A 19,410-nucleotide genomic window follows, 5' to 3' on the forward strand; every position below is an offset into this window, starting at 1 on the left:
ACTTGTGAGCTACATATTTCAAATCACAATTTAAATACAAATGTTAGGAGAACAAAGTCTGTAATATTAAATCAAAGTTGTTTATCAGTTGTTCTGAACCGCTTGTGTGAATCTCACCCACCACAAACATGTTCACCACGAGAAGCTGTGCAAAATTGTGTTCAAAATTAGGAAAATCGTTAGGTTTACGTAAAGTGCACGTTCTACCAGACTTTACACAAGTAAGTAATACAAAACTTGTCACATAGTTTATTGGCCTTAAATTTATCTAGAATAGTTACAATGTACGAAGAGGCAATTACAGTGTACTTCAGGATAGTCACATCGACTTTTTCCAAGAAATTGTAGGAGAAGAAAGAGTTATTATGGACGAAACCGATCTAAATCGATATAACATTGATTGGTACAATCAGGTGAGAGGTCAGTATACTATGTTATCGTGTGTTGAAATAGAGCTTCTAATTATCGAAATCGTGACAACTTCATTTGCGGATCAATTAACTTAGGGTCACTGCATGTCAGTTTATAGTTTTATGTAGTTGGGCAAAACGATCTCTTACCCAAACTACTTTTTCCATACCGAAGATGATTAACAGGAACAGAAATTTGCTTAAGTCTTCCACGATACGATAGCCTGTCTTGGTTGGACAATTTTAGGAATTGGTTGTTCTAACAAGAATAGTATTCGAATAGGAATGACGTAACTTCTGGATTTATCATTGTCTATTGACATTATCTTTATCACAAGTCAATGTTTATTTATTGCACGATCCTGAGATAAATAATTGCTCCATGATCTGAAACCTAAAATCCAACCATAAGATTTCCCATTTTTTCAGTTGTATACGAGGTATGTCAAATAATACGCATTTTGCTCAAGAGTTGATAACAATTTTCAATGCGATTTAGTGTAAGGTCACTCTCCTCATGTTACCTATGCAATTCTCAAGCCTCTCTCAAGCTCCTATCGGGCTATTCTCAAATGTCTTTCAAATTCTTCTGAAGCCCCTTATGTTTTCTTCAATCTCCACTCAAATATTTATCAAGTGCTCAAACTCCCTTCATGTCTCAAGCTTCTCGAAACATCTCCCAAGTTTCTTACAGGAAATAAACAACTCAGTTCCTCAAAACCTTCCCCATGTATATTTAATTATTGACGAACAGATATAATTGTGAAATGTAACGACATGTTTCGATTGTTAATCATCTTCAGGTAATAAACTAAAACATTTAAAGTTAAACCGTTAATCGGAAGATGATTAACAATCGAAACATGTCGTAACATTTCACAATTATATCTGTTCGTCAATAATTAAATATCGATGGGGAAGGTTTTGAGGAATTGAGTTGTTTAGTTCCTGTATGGTTCATCACCCCATTTAGAGTATGGGTCAACCACGAGTTTTTTCTGATCCCAAGTCTCTCTTAAACTTTTCTGAGGTACCCAACAAATTGATTTCAGGTTCCTAGCAAGCTTTCCTCAAATTAATTTCACGTTCATCTCTTTTAATTTATATCCTTTCTTCATCTCAAGCTCCCATACAATTCTTTCCAGTTCTTGTCATGTTCTCATTTAACATTTTTTCGAAGCTTGCCTCATATTCTCTTCACGTTACCGTTAAACTTGTGGCAAGCTTGTATCAAATCACTATCAGTCTTATGTTACCATAAAATTTCCCTAATTTCCCATTGTACCTACAAGGTCATTTGCAGGGCCTTTTTAAATTTTGGCAGACTTCCACATAATGTTTCCTTTAACTTTTATCTTCACGCCCACCTCAAGTTCTCCACAAATTTTTCCTATACTCTCCCTAAACTCTCAAGCTGTTCTCAAGTTTCTCTTAAACTTTCTTTAGCTTCCTACAAATTTCCATCAAATTTCGATCAAGGGTATGTTAAACTTTTTCTTTGAATTTCACACGAATTTATCCGTATTGCAATGTAAATTTAATTACGCCGTCTGTTTATTTACGATTGATTAACAATAAATTTACTAGAGTCTCAAAATGGATTCTTTTATAACAGCAATTACAATTTATCACTCACAATTTATACATACATAACATATCATGAACGCATCGATGTTAAAACTGAACTGAGACGCAATTCGATTTGTTTATATAGCAAACTCGAGTACTTCCGAATGGCATCGAAGATTCCAGGACAAAATACGTTATATTTCCTTCGTACTTTATCGCCGATGACATCTTTTATGGTGCCTCGATGTCTATTGGGATTTCTAGAATATTCGCCACACTGCCGCCCTTTTAAAACTGTGGCGTCTCGCAATACGGACGACAGTTGTAGCGGAGACACAGTCTCGGGCAACTTGATGGCGATACTTGCACAAAGGACCCTCATGCATCTTCCATTCTTGAAGAAAAAACCTTTTACCGTCTTACAAATTAGTCCTTTGGGGTTAAAGCAACAGACCAATATTTCCACCCCGGTGTCCTGGAATAACATCTCCAGCATATTGTGCACGATGCGCCAGTTCAACTTATCAAAACTACATCCGATCTTTGGAACATGCCAATTTGTCGACACCATGAATTTGTAGTTGCCGTTTCAAGTGCTGTAGCGCATTCCAAAAATCTTTCCAATTTTTGGTTACCAGATAATAAAGAAATCGTCCCTGCTCCTGTAGGAAACACCGAAATACGTTTACCAACCTCGGGACGTTGGGGGAAAATTTCTTTTAAGCATCCAAACCGGAACTTGAATTCTACGGGAATACCTCGGGGCAGCTTGACATCCTTGGCCACGCAGTAAGCCAAAGCGTATTGCGCTGCTGCTTTAAACAAATCGTTAGATTCCTAACGGACAACACCAAAGCGTACCATTTGCGTTTCAGAGTAACGCGCGACCAATGGTTTTCCTCGTGGTAGTTTCCGTATCCGGGATATCAAGTCGTTTATTCTCTTCACGATTGCATACGTTCCTTTCCGGTCTTGTACCAAATTTTAAATCACACGATATCCGGAATTCCCTGCCATTTTCCAGTGTATCATCAGACGCAAGTAACGGTCATTTTCTTGCGCTGTTCGGAGTTGTTGTCGTGTCTTGGTGTTGGCTGTCTTCTCGCGATGTTCAGGATCCAAACCAACTATTTATTAGACAAAGTGCTGCACAAATGTTTTGCATAGCCTTGATAAAACCGCTTTTAATTGGCCGTTACTGTTAGCGATGCGAACGAAAGAAAAATCTGTTTATCACAGCGACTTTTTAAATTCAGTACATTTAATTCCGTTTCTATGCGATGAGCGCGTCTCCAATCCGAAAATGCTCCCTCGCGTAAACTTTTAAATTTTTATTTAGGCCTGTAGGTAACTCGCACTTCGTCACCATTTTTTTCTTAGTGACGTGTTCTCAACGACGCGATTACTCAAAATAAATATCAGCGACGTTCTTGCTTGGAAAATTACACTCAAATTAAAAACAAGTAACACTTTACTGCAACTTGCTTAAATTTTCTCCAACAACTATTTAGCAGAACAGAGATATTAACTGATCACGCAAAATTATGCAAAATTCCGCAATTATGCGAAGTACTAACAAATTCTCACACTAAAAAATAATACGTGCATAAGCATTGAAGAGCTAAACCCGTCTATTGAAAACATGCGTTGTTAACGCCTTTTATTTCCAGAAGTATTTTTTCTGTTCGCTATAAAGCGGTACATGTGTAAACCTTCCTATGCTCACCAAAATATAAATTCGAAAAATTACATTTTTTAAAAAAACGACTAAAGCGACCATCCGTTACAATTTCCTTCATCATTCTAAGCTTCTCTTAATTTACTCAAAAGCCGCTCTGAAGTTGTTCTCAAGTTCCAGTTAAATTCCTCGTAAACTTCTCTCAAAAGCTTAATCTTCTCCAAAATTTCTTGAGCTTTTTCTTTAAATCCACGAAATCCGATCTTCTTTACATTTCATTTATGACATCGATGAGTGTAATTAAGTTTTAGATCTTTTAGTTAATAATTAATAAGGCATTGGTCGTCTTTTATTTCATTTAACTACTTTAAACTGCACACATTTATACTAAGAACGTCAAGTTCACTATTTTTCAGCCATTCACTAATGAAATGTAACTTTTTGGCACATACTCATATGCTAACCTTCTTTTTGCTTCTAATTTACGTTATGCGAGTAGAACGTGATAGTTTTGATCAATCTGCGAGATATAATACATATATCATAAATGACATCAGGTCCCCACTAATAGCTTCTATTTTTAGGCAAAAGTAAAATTGTGATTAAACCTAAAACCACCGAAGAAGTGTCACAGATATTATCATTTTGCAACGATCAGCGGTTGGCAGTCTGTCCTCAAGGAGGAAACACGTGCGTTTCCGGCGGATCTGTACCTGTATTCGATGAAATAGTCCTTTCCAGCGATCTGATGAATAAAATCATAAGTTTGGATGAGACATCAGGTACTGATTTGAAATGTTGCCACTTTGAGGTTTAGTCACCACTCTGATACAGGCGTCCTCGTCTGCCAGGCGGGATGTATTTTGGAAAATTTAAACAATTTTGTGGCCGACAAAAAACTATTGTTGCCACTAGATTTGGGTTCGAAAGGATCGTGCCACATCGGCGGGAATGTCTCAACAAATGCGGGAGGGTTACGATTACTTCGTTATGGAAGTTTGCACGGGAGTGTTTTAGGACTCGAAATAGTGAGTGCCAGAACCTACTTGCATTGTGAGTTCAGTGGTTTGTTATAGGTGAAGGCAGACGGTGAAGTTCTCGACTGCCTTAGCACCCTAAAGAAGGACAACACAGGATATCACCTGCATCACTTGTTCATTGGCTCAGAGGGCACACTGGGTTTCGTCACTAAAGTCGCTATTCATTGTCCGCCGCAATCGAAAGCGATTTCCTTGGCGTTCTTAGGTAAATCCAAAATTGTTGTAAATCTCACTATTAAACCATAAATTAGGAGCGCCATCTTACGAAAATGTCCTCAAAACTTTTAAGAGAGCAAAAAATGAACTGGGCGAGATATTATCAGCGGTTGAAGTTATCGACACACCCTCCATGGACACTCTCAATGACCACTTGCAAATAACGCCGCCTATTGGGAAGCACGAATTTTATTTGCTTTTGGAAACCAAGGGCAGCGACGAAGAGCATGATCAGCAGAAACTAAATAAATTTTTGGAATCTGTACTGAGTGAAAATTTGATTTCGGATGGAGCAATTGCGTCTGAACCTGGCAAGTATCATGTATGTATACCCACCTCTTGGCTCCAATATATTCAGTGATATATCTTAGGCAATGTGGGCCATTAGGGAACGTCTTCCTGAGGCATTCCTTCATGATGGATACGTTTACAATTATGACCTTACGATACCGTTGGAGTATTATTTTAAACTGGTTGCTGACGTTAGACAGCACGTCGGTACAGAAGCGACCCGCGTGTTTGGGTTTGGGCATTTGGGTATGTATAAATGGTGCACAGGAGCAAACTAAGTTTTAACTTTGTTTTCAGGGGATGGAAACATACACCTTCAAGTAAGCACCAAAGAGTTTAATAAAGCAATGAAGAAACGCATCGATACCTTCTTGTTCAACAAAGTAAAGGAATTAAATGGTAGTATTAGTGCAGAACACGGCATGGGTTTTTTGAAAGCCGGTTACCTGAGTTCTATTAAAAATGAGTCATCTTTTAAGCTGATGAAGAGTTTAAAGGCTCTAATGGACCCTAATGGCATTTTAAATCCGTACAAGGTACTAGAAAATTGATTAATGTATGCAATAGCTGTTTGACAATTCATCTTTTACAGTAGTTTCTAAATTATTTATTTTAAATTATATAATTCGTGAATAAAATTCGTGTGTTTGTATTCTATTATCTGTACCGCTGTAAAAGGAGGCGATAAGGCAATACATCGTACCTAATTTAAACATTTTGTTTATGCGCAAGTACTAAACGCGTTAGTATATAACTTTTCAAACGGCAAAGAAAATCGGTTAATAGGGTTTTCCTTAAACGAAGAAATGTTTCAATCCTCTAGGACCTTTCGTTCGGGAGTTATCGCATGGACGAGCGTAAGGGCAGAAAGAGCTAAAATTAACTTATGAATTTTGTTAGCAGAAAACTTGTTAGTAATTTTTTGCTTCGCAATTAATGAACGGGAAGAATGGCAAAAATTTGAGGATCTTGCTTTCTCTTCAGCTTTAGCTGTGTTTCCAGGGAAAGTCGACTTAAAAAATGAAAACTTCTGAAAGATTATAGCCTGAATAACTCGCAGATCTAAGAAAATTGATGCCACTTTCATTATATTAAGAGCTACAATGGGCGAACTACAAAAAATGTAGCAAATGCATATAAAGAGGTAGACCCTCCCGTAGCCCAAAACCGCATGCTCCAAGAAATCGCTCTCTAACTTAATCCCTACCTATTTTGTGAATGAACTAACCCCCCTTTCAAATGAAGCCTAGTAATTAAGTGAATCGTTTTCTTTAAGCCAATCGAAATCGCCTTAATTGACAAGTTCGGTTCCTTGAAAACCCACACACTCATTTTTTTGCGAAATTGCATTCCTACGATACAAGAAATTCATACTGGTTATGCCGTTTGTGGCACGCAAAAGTAATTAAGGTTATCGCCGGCAAGTTGAAGCCCACGATTTCCGAAATTCATTATGGTTTCAAGACGCTAAAGAATTTAAATACGTAGGAAGAATATGATCGCTAAATTTAAAATGTCAAACACCCCTAGCGAAATTGAACCTAGTTATATCCGTAGAAAGTTCGTGAAAAACCGACTAAGAATTGTTTTTTTACGGAGTTATCAAATGCGCGGGATTTTTTAAAATATTTTTTTAAGAGCTATAATCAACGTCTTCATTTGGTATATAACTTATTTTTTCGAAAAACAACCTTTCAGAATTGGTACCACAAGAAGTACCCGCAGCGCCTTAAGTCGTATGACCTGAGGCGGCAGACGATCGATTTTAGCATACTCCGATAGGGCAAAATGGAACACCATCGGTTAAAATTTTGATCATTCTCGTTCAGTGGATTTCGTGTTAGCTCCCCTACTAAGTAGAGAAACTACTATAAAATATAATAAAATGGGCAGAGTAAAAGGTCTGACCTACCTTAAAGAATTAAGAAGCGTTTCATAATTTAATAAAGATTATTAACTTACTATTTATCCATTTATCTTTTTTTAAAACGCAAGATGAGGATCACTGACTGACAGCTAGCCGAAACACTTACATATAATCACATACCAAGAGCCCTCCGCAATTTAATTTAGTTATTTAAAGATTAACCAGAGGTAATATAAAGAAGAAGTAATTTCTAACATTCGTTACACCCTCAAGCATCCTTTAAATAAAACAAATAGCAGTCATACAACTTTTGACGGAGATTGTTCCATGTCGGAAATGTCACTGTCATGTGTCAATGTCTTTTTTAATCGGTAAGGCTTGCAGTTGCATCGCGGAAAGACTAACGCCACAACAACGTTTAATTGACGCAATGCGCTCTGTATTCTCTTTAGGTAAAGATATTTTCATACAATTCCTCTTTTTTAACACGATTCTTTTTAGGTTATGTCATGATTTAATTACCTATCTTTGTTTTACCTATATCACAATCTGAAACCCATTTATTAATAGGGTACGTAAGTCAGAATTTAATTAACCACTCCTATCGATGAATTACCGTTCTCTTATGAAATGCTAATACGAGATCACACTCACTGGAAGACCCGTTTCCACTGCCCAATTTCCTTTTCCTTCTCGAGGTTAGCTGAAAAGTAGGAGTCGGTCTGCACTTATTATGCGCAGTTAAATTCACGGGGTAATTTTGGATCACCCTGTATGGAAGCCATTCTAACTGGAAGTATTGGAACCTTTGTGGCGGGTGAATGTATTATATTATTGTAGTTTATTGGTATTTTTATTAATTTCTCACACTGTTGCCAAGTTGGTAACTCGAGCGTTAAAACCGACAAATTATAAGAAATTGCATACGATAGACTTTTTATTTAAATAAATATGAGATTAGGTACAGAAGTACACGACGCACATTTTGATGACACCTATTGCAAACCGTCAATATTTTCCCATAAAGGCAAACTTTGCCAAAATCGCATTCTTTCCGGATAAAACGAATTCATAATTTCAAAACGGATACCGTCGCGTATGCCATTCTTAAACGATCCTGAGATGTTCAGATAGATCAAATCTGAGTTTCTCACGGTCGAGCGTCCTTCTAAATTCTGCAGAGAACGCCATCGTGATGCACCAGGGTCGCTTAACGGCGTCGGATCCCTAGAAATAATCGTCTTAAACAACAACTACGCTTCAGTAACTCCGCTTACCCATAGGTGGCGAAGTTAACCCACATCTTTATCATTATCTTACTCATTTGTTGATCGTGCGGTGCAGATAACCGCGGGAAAAATCTCTTCGAAGGAAACAGGTAAATTAGATCATCACAGTGGCTAATACCCCACTTGAAAGGAATTTCCTCGTTTGTTGCGGCGAAGTTTGGTTCGTAGCTGTTTTGTCCTTTGTAGGCAAAGTTGTAAAACCATATGGGAGTGTGTCCCTTCCATGCGTGTAGCAACGCTGACTGGTATGAACCATAAACGAACGATCTATCACTGTATAACTGTAACAATTTAAGTAATTCTTTAAGTAATTTAGGAATTTTAATAATTCTAGATGTTGGGTAATTTCTGGTAACCTGGTAATGCAAAATGCAAAGTTCCATAGGCTTTTTATTCAAATATTCACACAATTTAGATGGTCTGGTTATGAATTAGCTTAAAAGCTAACCAAAGTTGTGTGGTTGTCCGACTACGGAAAACGTTTGCCGAATTGAAAAAGGAAGCAGTGTACTACATTGAGGCCTTTCCTTTATTTAAAGTTAAAAATTTCTACCGTTCGAACAGCCACCGCAACATTTGTCATTTTATTCATCTAGTTTTGTGTTACAATCTATAAAGTAATGTGAAGCTGTCAGCGTTTGTGTGAGATTAGTGCGCCTGAATATCGCAAACATTTTACGACGAGATTATTTGGATTATTTAAAAAAATGTAAGTAACTTTAGGATTTCTTATTTTATTTGTTGACCGCTTGCGTGCGGGGTAATATGTCCAAACAAGCTCTGTAAACTTTTTTCTTGCAGGGATTCTGTCTTAATTATTTCATATTTTCGGAATAAACTTTTGTCATGTTTATTCGAATCCATAGTGCGAGCCGGATAGAGATTTTAATGTCACATTTTCTATTGGTGCCAACGATTTATTTCAGGTGTTTATTTGTGTGATAAATTCTTTGGAATTTTGGGTCTTTCTCAAATTGAGAAATTTTAAGTCAATATAAGGATTTTTCTTCTAGCAGATTGTAAAATTCTACTTACATCTATAAACCCTTGGACACTTTCGGGCTGAGTAATGTTTATGAAATTGGTTCCAATGTAAAAATCGTTGATTTTATTCAAGACATTTTTTACATTATCATCCGGGATACTTAGTGAAAGGGCGAACATTTGCGGTGCTAAAACGAGAAAGTTGCTGTTCAGTTCCGACAAAACACTGGATTGTCGTAACAACGCTAAAATCAAACGGCTATCAATCAGTAAGCCCACTTAAATTGCGACTGACTTACGTGATGCCCTTAGGATCCCTTCATCGGCCACAACACCAAGAATCCAAGGAACTTTACGCATCCGTCCACTTTTAATAATATCTAAGGGATCTTCGGTTATGTAAGGTTTAGGGTTCAAGGCTGTGCGCCTTTCCGTTACCGGCGCGTATAACAAAAACGGCTCTGATGAAAAGTACTAAAATTCATTTCTTTACCGAAATTATTTTCTCGTGTGTTCTCACCTTAAACTTTTCCACGGAATCAGCCAACTTTTCCGCGTCAACATTTCTCAAACACGACACCATGGTGTTGGAATCCGTACCGGCATCACAACCAACAAACGTCGCTTGCTGTTTGGCGATTTGGGCTTGCAATTCATTCGCAGGTCGTCCCCACAGCGAAAGCGTAGACCCACTCTGAGATATGGCCTTGCTAAACAAATCTAAAACCTCTTCTTTAAATTGTTGACTCAAACTGCGCAGTTTTTACGTTTTGTCGTTGGACTTAGCATGTGATAGTGAACGCTTCCCGCACCGGCGCTTTGTCCGAATATTGTAACTTTTTGATTGTTTCCTCCAAAGAAAATTATATTTTCGTGCACCCACTGCAACGCGGCGACCTGATCCTTCAAGCCCCAATTACCTGGGGACGCATCATCGTTCGTGCTTAAAAAACCTGAAAGAAACCTACGTCAAGTGTGTTCTCCAAGGTTAGGCTAATGGCATACCAAATGCACCTAGACGATAATTAAACGTAACTAGTACAACCTTCCTGTCCATAAAAAATTCGGGACCCAAGTAATCACTACGTCCAGTTCCCCCGAAAAACGCGCCATAGTGAATAAATACCATAACCGGTAGTAATGTACGACGACTTTGGAAAACTGATGTCCTCGCACACTTCAAGTTACAGTCAGCTTTACAATGCAAGTGAGAAAATGTGTCACATACCTGTGGCGTGTAAACGTTTAGATAAAGACAGTCTTCCTTTCCCTCTACTGGCGGATTTTCGTAAAACAAGTAATTTTTTTGAATACACATTGAGGCATCTTTACTGGCATCTCGCACGTTTGTCCAAGAGTCTGGGGCAACAGGGGCCTGTAAAAGAATTCAGTGCAGAAATTTGTATGTATTAACGTGTAAACGACGTAATGCAGACGATATTTTGGCCTTTGCATCAGCATTAATAGTTGACGAATAAACACAAAGTTAGTTCGTTTCATTTGAAAATGTATTTGAGTGTGTGTTTTTCCTTACAGAAATGTTTGTAAATTCTTGTTTAAAGTTGTTAGAAGTAAGAAACAGCTGGTCAAATTTGAGTGTTTTATAAAACGTTTTATTTTGGTCGTTGCGATAAGGAGTTTCATTGTTAGGCGAAATTTATTTAACGCACGTGTTCTTTCGCTGATTCATAAAGGAGTTTGTTTTATCGTGGAAGTGGTGTTCCCTTAAAAACTGGAGACAACGAGGGACGGTGACTTTTTTACTTTTTTGCGATGATTTAAAAGCGTGTACAATTTTTGCTCAATTTTCGAGCGTCCAGCCTGTGTATGTGAAAGCGTATTTGACCAGTATTGTAATAAAGTGTGCAAGTGGGGTAGTAAAAGTTCGTAGGGAGTTTTTAAAACGTGTTGTCCGTTATCGGAAAAAGTTAGTACGTATTTTCATTAAAAGTTAAAGGTGTTCTACCCTCCGGAAAACCCCCAAATTTGATCATCCAATTCATCAAGCCAGATTTTGTAATCAAGGGCAGTATTATCAAGAACAACTGATCAATCAAGTTCCCAAGCGTTCAGTGTTTGTACGTAATTATCATTTCTTTATTTAGTCGACGCCTGTGCGCGGGATATGTTAAAAAAAAGGCTCTAAAAGCATTTCATTCTTTCAGAGTCTTGTTTAATTAAATAACATTTGGAGTTGCAATTTTTGCAACATTTCGGTTCTAAAATGAAATTGTCCTGATTTTAGGTACTTATTAAGTACATAAGGGTTTCTAAATATAAAACACTTATTCTATGCAGACTAGGGATACGGCAATTTATTCTAAGCTTTTTTATTCTGGTTTGCAGTTCAGTTCGGTTTTTGATGTCCTTGTTACCACCAGAATTAAAATTAGTGTGCCCAACCCTTTTTTACCTGCGCCCTTGTTTCCCTTTAAAGAAAGCCCGTTCATAAATGCTGAAAATCTGAATCAGTAAGCAAGTAAAAAAATATCTTCCTAGCAATCTAAGGAATCTACTTAGAAAACGTTTCCGTTCCGTTCCGTTTAAAATTAATTATGTCTTCTTTTAGCAAATCGTTACGAAGTAGGTACTCCTTCCAATTTTAGACTGTTTCTTGTCTAGGAATCTTTCTAAAATTATGCTAATTTGTTATAAGAATGCCAAAAAATTGACGTTTAGATCTACAGGGTGTTGCATTTAAAAAAATTACACTAACTAGGGTGAAATCTCAGAAAAGGTGGTCGAAATGCACAACAAGAGAAGATTGTACACCTGGAAATCCCCTGGAGATCATACCGAAGGCTAATACTAGATACGCAATCTCAATCTACTACGAGTATTATACCATCAAAGAAACACAAACTCAGATTTTCCTTCCTTTTTCCATATATCTTTCAGCTCTTGTTGTTATACATCTAATCGCATCCCTTGTTCCAAGCCTTCTTCTTAATCCGAATTGCTCTTCAGCTACAATTTCTTCTATTATCTTCTCCAGCCTTTCATTTAACACTCTCATCCATATCATGTGTTTTATAGAGATCCACCATATTTTACTCTTTCCATTGAATTTCTTTCTCTTCTTTCAGTACTATCTGTCTTCCACCTCATTGCTACAAACAGCTCTTGAGGCTCCATCCCAGCAGGTAACCTCTTTAATCCTGTTGCAAATAATATCGCGTCAAGCTTTTCTATTTAATGACATTGATTTTCTTACAACCTTTTCCTACTTCATCAGTTTCTTTTCATAACTCCTGTTTAATCTCCGATATTGTCTTCTTCCCCCTTCCGTAGTGATGTTTTTGTACTCTCTTCCATCTTTGCTATCATTTCCTGATTTATCCAAGGCTTCTTTGATGTTATACGCATCTTTCTCTTCAGATGCTTTGATTATTCCCGCCTTAATTCGGTTCCATTTACACTCTACATCTTCCTCGACTTGTAGCGACTTTAGATTCATTATTTCTTCATCCATCAATTTCCCCACTTCACCCTTGTCCATAAACCCTAATTTGTGTAAGTTCCATTTTCTTTCTTTCCGATTTTAAGCCGAATTCTGAGGTTTACAATAAAGTCACTCTCGTATTATCGACGCTTGATAACCTGCATACCTACTCACTTTACTCCGTTTCTGTAGCTTTCTTCTACAAGTATGAAATTTTGCTTTCGGTAATGATCTCCAGGTGTACAGTCAGCTCTTATGGTTTATTAAAGCATGTGTTGGTAACTATAATTTTTTTGCAGAAATCTACCAGTCCATACATACCCGCGACGTTCCCATCTCTTCTATTCCCTAGCACTGAATTGCAATCCTCTATTACGATTTTACTACAACCATCTCCGTCTTCCTCGATTATACTTTGCTATTCTTGCGTATACTTCTTCTACTTCCTCATCCTCATGGTCAGTGGTTGGCATGTACACTTGAATCACTAACATTTACTTTGGCACAGCGTTAAGCTTTAGAGCCATCACTCTATCACACCTGGAGGGTTCCTTTTTGGCAATGAATCCTCTTCTGCTTTTCCCTCTTTTGTTACCAGTACCACTGTAAAAAAATGTTCCTGTCCCTGTCCCTTCCTTGTTTCAGTTACTCCAATTAAATCCAGTCAGTTTTTAATCATTTCTCGTCATAGATTTTTAAGCTTTTCCTCCTTTAGTAGACATTCCAAGTTGCCATCCTCAATTTCCCCCATCTTTTCTCTTCATTGTTTTTCTTAAATGTACTCTTCGGATACTGTCGATCTCGGAGATCGGAGTTGGGGCCTATTTCAACTCTGGCAAATTTAAATTCGAATTTATCTTTCTCTGGCAAGGGATACCGTGCGGTCTTTAATGAGGTGGTTCCCTTGGCCTTCTCCATTCTGACGCCGATGATCCCCAAGGATTCTTCCGCCTTTGGAGTGATTTCTAACTTCCTGGACAACAGGATGCCCCAAACCTGTACCCGCTCGTCCGCCCTCTTAGAGACCGTTGGCACTCATTGTGCAAGTTAATTGTATAAATAATAAATTATAGATAGTTATTTATTATATAAGACGATAAAAGGATTTCAACCATTGATTGAATTTACTTTCACGATATGGTCAGTTTATCTTTATCCTCGTGTATAATACAAAACTTTATTTTATAGCTGAAGCCATATAAACCATTGTAAAGCTTCTGATAATTCTGAATTTAATTTAGACATCAAAAATAGCAAGATTACGTTCTGCCATCGCGATATTTTCCATAGAAACAGCATTGTTTTATGTTGTGGACGTCATTTTATATCGTGCTTCGCGTCTCATTTGAAATAAGAATGACAGGCGTCACTAGAATGCACAATTATCTGTTTCACTTCACCTATCCTTGCGGTTAAAGAGCGACTTAGTCTACTCATTCATACCTAAAATGTCAATTTAATATCTGCTATAAAATAAATATAAATTATAAAATTGTAGTGAAGTGCATATTAAAACTAGGTAGTTAGTCTTTTATTTATTTATTATTTATTATCCCTCTCTTACCCGGCGCCCAATTACAGAGTGACCCGCATAATGCTGCCCCTGCAGATGATCTTAAACACTACTCCGGTATTTACCTTACGAACTAGGAAAACTGCAGGAAAACCTAATTCGGAGTAGCCGGCAGAATGCTCGAAACTGGTCTAAGGTAATTTCCATCTCTGCCACAGATGAAAAATTCACCTCAACCCAGGTTCGAACACCCGACCTCCGGATTTATAGCACAACGCTCTACCATTGAGCCACAAAGCCGGTCTTCAAATCACTTCGACTTTAGTTTCCCAAAATATTGTCCAGTTCGCCTGGGTCACCCTGTATTTTATAGTTTTATTTTTAAAAAAATTAATAGGCGTTGAGATTAAGTTGTATTAACCGCTTGTTTTCCACCATACCGTTGATACTAGGCCTGGTTTTATTGCGGCTGTCGATTCTCCAGACCCTTTTCAACAAATATTGTAATAGGTATCTTTATTACTTAGATAAACGATTACGCTAAGTGACTACAGAGTGTTGCAACACAAATTAAGCCCCCAGTTGACTCTGAAATGCTGTAGTCGTTGTTACAGTATTTTTATAATCGCTGCTGTTATTTTTAGCCAATACTGCTGATGAGTCAATAATAATTATTATACCTATAATGTTCGACAACATTTGAAAATGTTAAAAGGTCTATGAGAGGTGAAATTTGAAAACAGGTGAGTGTTATCTAATGTTTACAATTAAAAACTAGTATTCTTCCGGACCCATTGTAAGCAAAAAATGGAATAAAAAACATGATCAAAATAAACAACTCGGCCATTTTCAGCATATAATAGTTACTTAGTAAAAAAAGAGGAATCCATACATTTAAAAGCGATTATTTAACTACTGCATAATAGATTACGTAAATAACTAAGATAATGGGAGACTATGTAAACTAGATCTTGTTGACCTCAAAAGAGTAAACGCACAATAAGATAAAAAAACACAAATTAATTTGTTCATCGACTTTTTCACCTTGGCGTCTTTTTGTGTTAAAAGGGGTTCATACACGTGTAACCTTGTAAAATTTGTAAATAGTCCGATTTAGTAGAATAACAAGAATGGGAATCCGTCTGTGTCTGCGACCCGAGCGTTGTTTGTCCTCGATATCCACTCGGATGGGAAAAAAAAGAAAAATGAAATTTTGGACTGTTTCATAATACTTATCTGGAAATTGAGGCAATGGAAAGGTACTTACCCTAAATCTGAGATTGCCAACTGGCGGCTTGGCGTACGGTATCCCTTTGAACGCGCAAAAGCTTCTGTTGGACCTCGAACTTTCAAGCGTTCCCTTCAACTTTCCATAATTCGTTGTAACAACTAAACTATCATTAGGGGATGAATGAGATCCATGAATGACTAGAACTTCCAAGACTAGAATAACGAAGAAAATATTTGTGGAGCGAACTTGCTGTTGTACCATTTTTAAGTTGCGCTAATCTGAAAGAACACCGGTTTAGTGTTGCCGTTTTATTTTATTTGTCTTCTTACATAATTACTATTTTTACTACCAAGTATACAATGCAAACGACTCACTTGGGAGCTAATTTAATACTGACATTTAACACTGTTACAAATTTATTCAACCACTATATCACCACTGAGGAGACTAGTTCTGAAATACATGTTTTATCAACTCGTGTAGGGAATATGTATACAGTGAGTAGACACGTGCCGGCAGATTAAAAGTTTGATAGCCTCTATCAGATTTTTAAATAAGGAGATGATTGTCAATTGACTAAGATAAGTAGGTTTTCATAATTAAGCAGTTTCCTTGTCTATTTCAATGAAGACCGGTATGTCTCATTGGCATTGAAGCTTAATTAACTTATTTTTTACCTTACAGCTTTGCCAATTGAGCAAGCAGCTAGGTAATCAACTAATTTATCTCATTTTTTATAGCTGGTTAAAGACGTTGCGATAAGTACTGATTTAAAATTTTGTGGCTGACTTCAATGAAAGCCTTGAGTGCCCCTAATATTTGACAGTCGTCGTCCCCTTAAGTATAAGTAATGTTGACGGAGACCTTTTCCTTATTGTTCTTTGATAAACCATAGGAAATCCTTATTGACAGCTTTAATCAGTAAATAGTATAATCTTTGCAGTCACCTATGCGATCGGTGGAATTCCAATGCCAGAGATGGAGAATGCAGCAAAATATTCACGAAAATAATAAAATCGACATATTGAACGTAACGAGAAAATATAAGGAATCCCCACGATATTTCAAGATATCTCTTATCGTCAAACTAACAGCGTTTACTGCCTTAACAGTTAAGACTTTGATAATATTAGCAATTAATATAGTCATGTTTGCAGAGTGCAAATATTTAACAAATTCGTCGTAGTTGTAAATTTGTGTCAGTGATCGTGGACTTGTTGAAACAGTGGAAAACGTGACAAATATAAGGGAAGGAGTGGTTCCTTATTTGCACATCACTATCGCGCGAAGAGGTTTGCAAGTATTTAAAGGTAATTGAAAGTATCAAAGTACATTTACTTGGCAAGACTTAACCAGCATTATTAGTGCCGCTTATTCATAGTGCTTTATATTTTGCGTAAGTACGGCCCTTTGTGAGAAAACCCCCCTGCCACCATGCTGACCGCTTATCGCTGATCAAAGTATGTACTGATAGTCGGGAACACATTTTAAAATATCGGAATTCAAGAAACAAATCGGGTAACAATTGAGCAAACGACTGATATCCCCTATTTCGACCCCGCTGAATCCGAATCTGCCGTTTGTCAAACCAGATTTTGCACCGGAAGTCGTGTATTCAAGATGGCGTCTGAAACCGGATGCGCATGCATGGTTTTTTCACCTGTGTGGACCAATTAACGCACTTTAAACGTCGGGATGAGGGTTTTCAATGGTGAAGAGGTCGACCAAACACTTAAAATAATAATTCAACAACATTTTAAGGGAGAAAAAATTTTGAAAATGCTTTATTTATAATTTTTAGTGGAAATTATGAACATTTTCAAGAAGCAATGACATAGCGTATTGAAATACTTCTCAAGTCACAATACCACGACAATTCATCAAATCGATTCTCCCCCCACCCCCAGCACTTGTCTCCCGAGGGTCACCCCTCGCTTGGGTGGCTTTTGTACACGACAAATCCTGCTCTGGAACGCCTAAAGGAGATCGCTTCTTTAATACCACTTTAACACAGGTGTGCCATGCAACTCTACCAAACGCAACTCTACCAAACGCTGCTCAACAAAATTTTGCATCAATTCTGAGCCTTTTATTTTGGCATGAAGAAGAGATACTGTGATTTTCTGTGTATCTCTGTCAAAAGCTTCCTGTGACATCAAATGAAATGTTTCCATCAAATGGAATTTGCTCAATTGTTACCCGATTTGCTTCTTGAATTCATAGGGATGCCTTTTCTTGAAATGTGTCCCCGACTATGATGCACCCTTATAAGTGTCCGGTGATGGCCTCATACCAATGTTAGAGTCATACCAATGTTAGAAGAATAAATGCGTTAGTTATTTAGACCCCCCCCCCCCATGTACTGTTATGTTACTATCTGGATTAATACGTATCGTCAGATTTTCATTAGGCCCCTTAGTTTTTTACAACCCGCAGGTTACCAATAACCCATCAGATTTGCACAAAATTGAAATGAAACCACATACAGGGTGCCTCATTATTACTGCTGGTAAGGTGGTAAGGCGCAGCGCCTGGAGGTTTAGACTATTCTATCATAACGCCCAAATGGTTAAGATTAGAGAATGTTTTAAAGAAAGGTTTTGTGGTATAATAAACCTTATAACCTGAACCTACTTTTGGGTATACAGGGTGGTCCATAAAAGTCGAATGTGTGTCCACAACCCGATATATTTTTGCATTTTTTTGATACTCCTTAATAATACGTCTTTTTTATGTTTTATTATTTTTTTGTACCATTCCGGATATTATTTCTAGGTAAAGATAACACTTGTAGACGTAAAAAATGTATTTTTAGTTTATCTTAAAAGATATCAATGGAGTTGTTTTTGCGTAAATAAATATATAAACAGGGTGTTTTTGGGAGCTTTACTTACGCTTGCGCGATTCTGGAAAAGTGCAATAGGTAGGTTTTTTTTTTAAATTTGTACCTACTTAGGAGTGGCGAATCGATGTAAAATATTTTCAAAATGGTGGCACTTCCTGAAATACTGGAAGTAGCTAGTAACTCCGATATTTTAAATGGCCATCCCTATTTTTTATTGCATTTTTGGATTTTACGTAATATTTCAATTCTTTTGTACCCCCATATCGATATCTACAAATTATAGTTTTTAAATTATTTTGAGATTTAATGTACCTTGAAAATTGATCACTTGAAAACGGTTGTAGTTATGGCAACCCATTTTGTAGTTATGGCAACCCATTTTTACCAGTGCATAGAGAAAGAATAGGGTTTTTTAGTGCACAAAAGTTAAGTTGCGTACGACCGCACCTATGGAGATCCAAATTTAAGACACTTCAAAGACCAAAAACTCAGTTTTTTTAAATGAAATGACCATTTTCTTACTATTGCATTTGATACAGAATCAAAATTGGCATAGTTTGATATACAATATATTTCTATAGCTATCTTTACCAGTTTCTGACTTATTTCCATTTCATGGAATTGATACCATTTATTTCGAATTTTCTATCAAATGCAATAGTAAGGAAATGGTCACTTTATTTAAGAAAACTGAGTTTTAGTTTGAAATTTCTTAAAGGTCTACAGTCGTACGCATTATAACTTTTTTTAAAGTACACTAAGTGTGCGTTTACAATGAACGTATACGTAAATATTTCATAAACCGTAACTCGTACATATCCGTATCGCTTCCGTAAATTTACTTCGCTATGATATTTGACCGTACTTAACTTTGAAACATTTTCAACCTTTGCGATTATGCGCAAGACTTACATATCGCTTACATATACGTACGTAAAAATTACGTTCATTGTAAACACCTTCGTATGTTTCTATGCAGTTCAACTTTGCGAAATGTTTACGTTTTATGTATTTCTTACGTATACGTTCATTGTA

The 19,410-nt window shown here is 37.0% G+C and overlaps 3 protein-coding genes across 7 annotated transcripts in view; 2 read left to right on the top strand and 1 right to left on the bottom strand.

Moving 5' to 3' along the window:
• On the top strand, positions 1-5,861 carry LOC116170991 (D-2-hydroxyglutarate dehydrogenase, mitochondrial-like). Its single transcript, XM_031487599.1, has 8 exons — positions 1-221; positions 273-420; positions 4,242-4,439; positions 4,492-4,685; positions 4,734-4,902; positions 4,949-5,235; positions 5,285-5,450; positions 5,502-5,861. The coding sequence occupies exons 1-8, from the start codon at positions 129-131 to the stop codon at positions 5,753-5,755; spliced, it is 1,509 nt and encodes a 502-aa protein (XP_031343459.1). The 5' UTR covers positions 1-128; the 3' UTR covers positions 5,756-5,861.
• Positions 5,862-7,990: 2,129 nt separating this feature from the next.
• The window catches only part of LOC116170992 (venom carboxylesterase-6-like), a 33,558-nt gene continuing 22,138 nt past the window's right edge, over positions 7,991-19,410 (bottom strand). For 2 of the 5 annotated variants that reach the window (XM_031487602.1, XM_031487601.1), the window contains exons 2-9: positions 15,567-15,808; positions 10,350-10,719; positions 10,112-10,297; positions 9,865-10,064; positions 9,644-9,818; positions 9,396-9,589; positions 8,349-8,641; positions 7,991-8,298 (exon numbers count right to left, since the gene is read on the bottom strand). In XM_031487602.1, coding sequence (XP_031343462.1) covers positions 8,067-8,298; positions 8,349-8,641; positions 9,396-9,589; positions 9,644-9,818; positions 9,865-10,064; positions 10,112-10,297; positions 10,350-10,719; positions 15,567-15,791 — 1,875 coding nt within the window. In that variant the 5' untranslated portion in view covers positions 15,792-15,808 and the 3' untranslated portion in view covers positions 7,991-8,066. Of the gene's footprint in view, positions 8,299-8,348; positions 8,642-9,395; positions 9,590-9,643; positions 9,819-9,864; positions 10,065-10,111; positions 10,298-10,349; positions 10,720-15,566; positions 15,809-15,859; positions 16,005-19,410 lie in introns of those variants that run through there. The other 3 variants (XM_031487604.1, XM_031487600.1, XM_031487603.1) reach the window with 3 other exon arrangements.
• LOC116170994 overlaps positions 16,730-19,410 on the top strand; it is a 30,744-nt gene continuing 28,063 nt past the window's right edge. Inside the window, exon 1 of the mRNA XM_031487606.1 lies at positions 16,730-16,840. The gene's annotated coding sequence lies outside the window, so the exon portion shown is untranslated. The remainder of the gene's footprint in view (positions 16,841-19,410) is intronic.

The sequence above is a fragment of the Photinus pyralis genome, unplaced genomic scaffold (assembly GCF_008802855.1).
Source record: "Photinus pyralis isolate 1611_PpyrPB1 unplaced genomic scaffold, Ppyr1.3 Ppyr1.4_LG5, whole genome shotgun sequence".
Classification (NCBI taxonomy): Eukaryota; Metazoa; Arthropoda; class Insecta; order Coleoptera; family Lampyridae; genus Photinus; species Photinus pyralis.

Excerpts from the sequence above, each read along its gene's own strand:
- LOC116170991 (XM_031487599.1), top strand. The coding sequence starts at position 129 with ATGTTCACCACGAGAAGCTGTGCAAAATTGTGTTCAAAATTAGGAAAA. Across the intron at positions 4,440-4,491 it reads AAGTTTGGATGAGACATCAG|GCGTCCTCGTCTGCCAGGCG; the intron begins GTACTGATTTGA and ends ACTCTGATACAG. Across the intron at positions 5,236-5,284 it reads CTGAACCTGGCAAGTATCAT|GCAATGTGGGCCATTAGGGA; the intron begins GTATGTATACCC and ends GATATATCTTAG.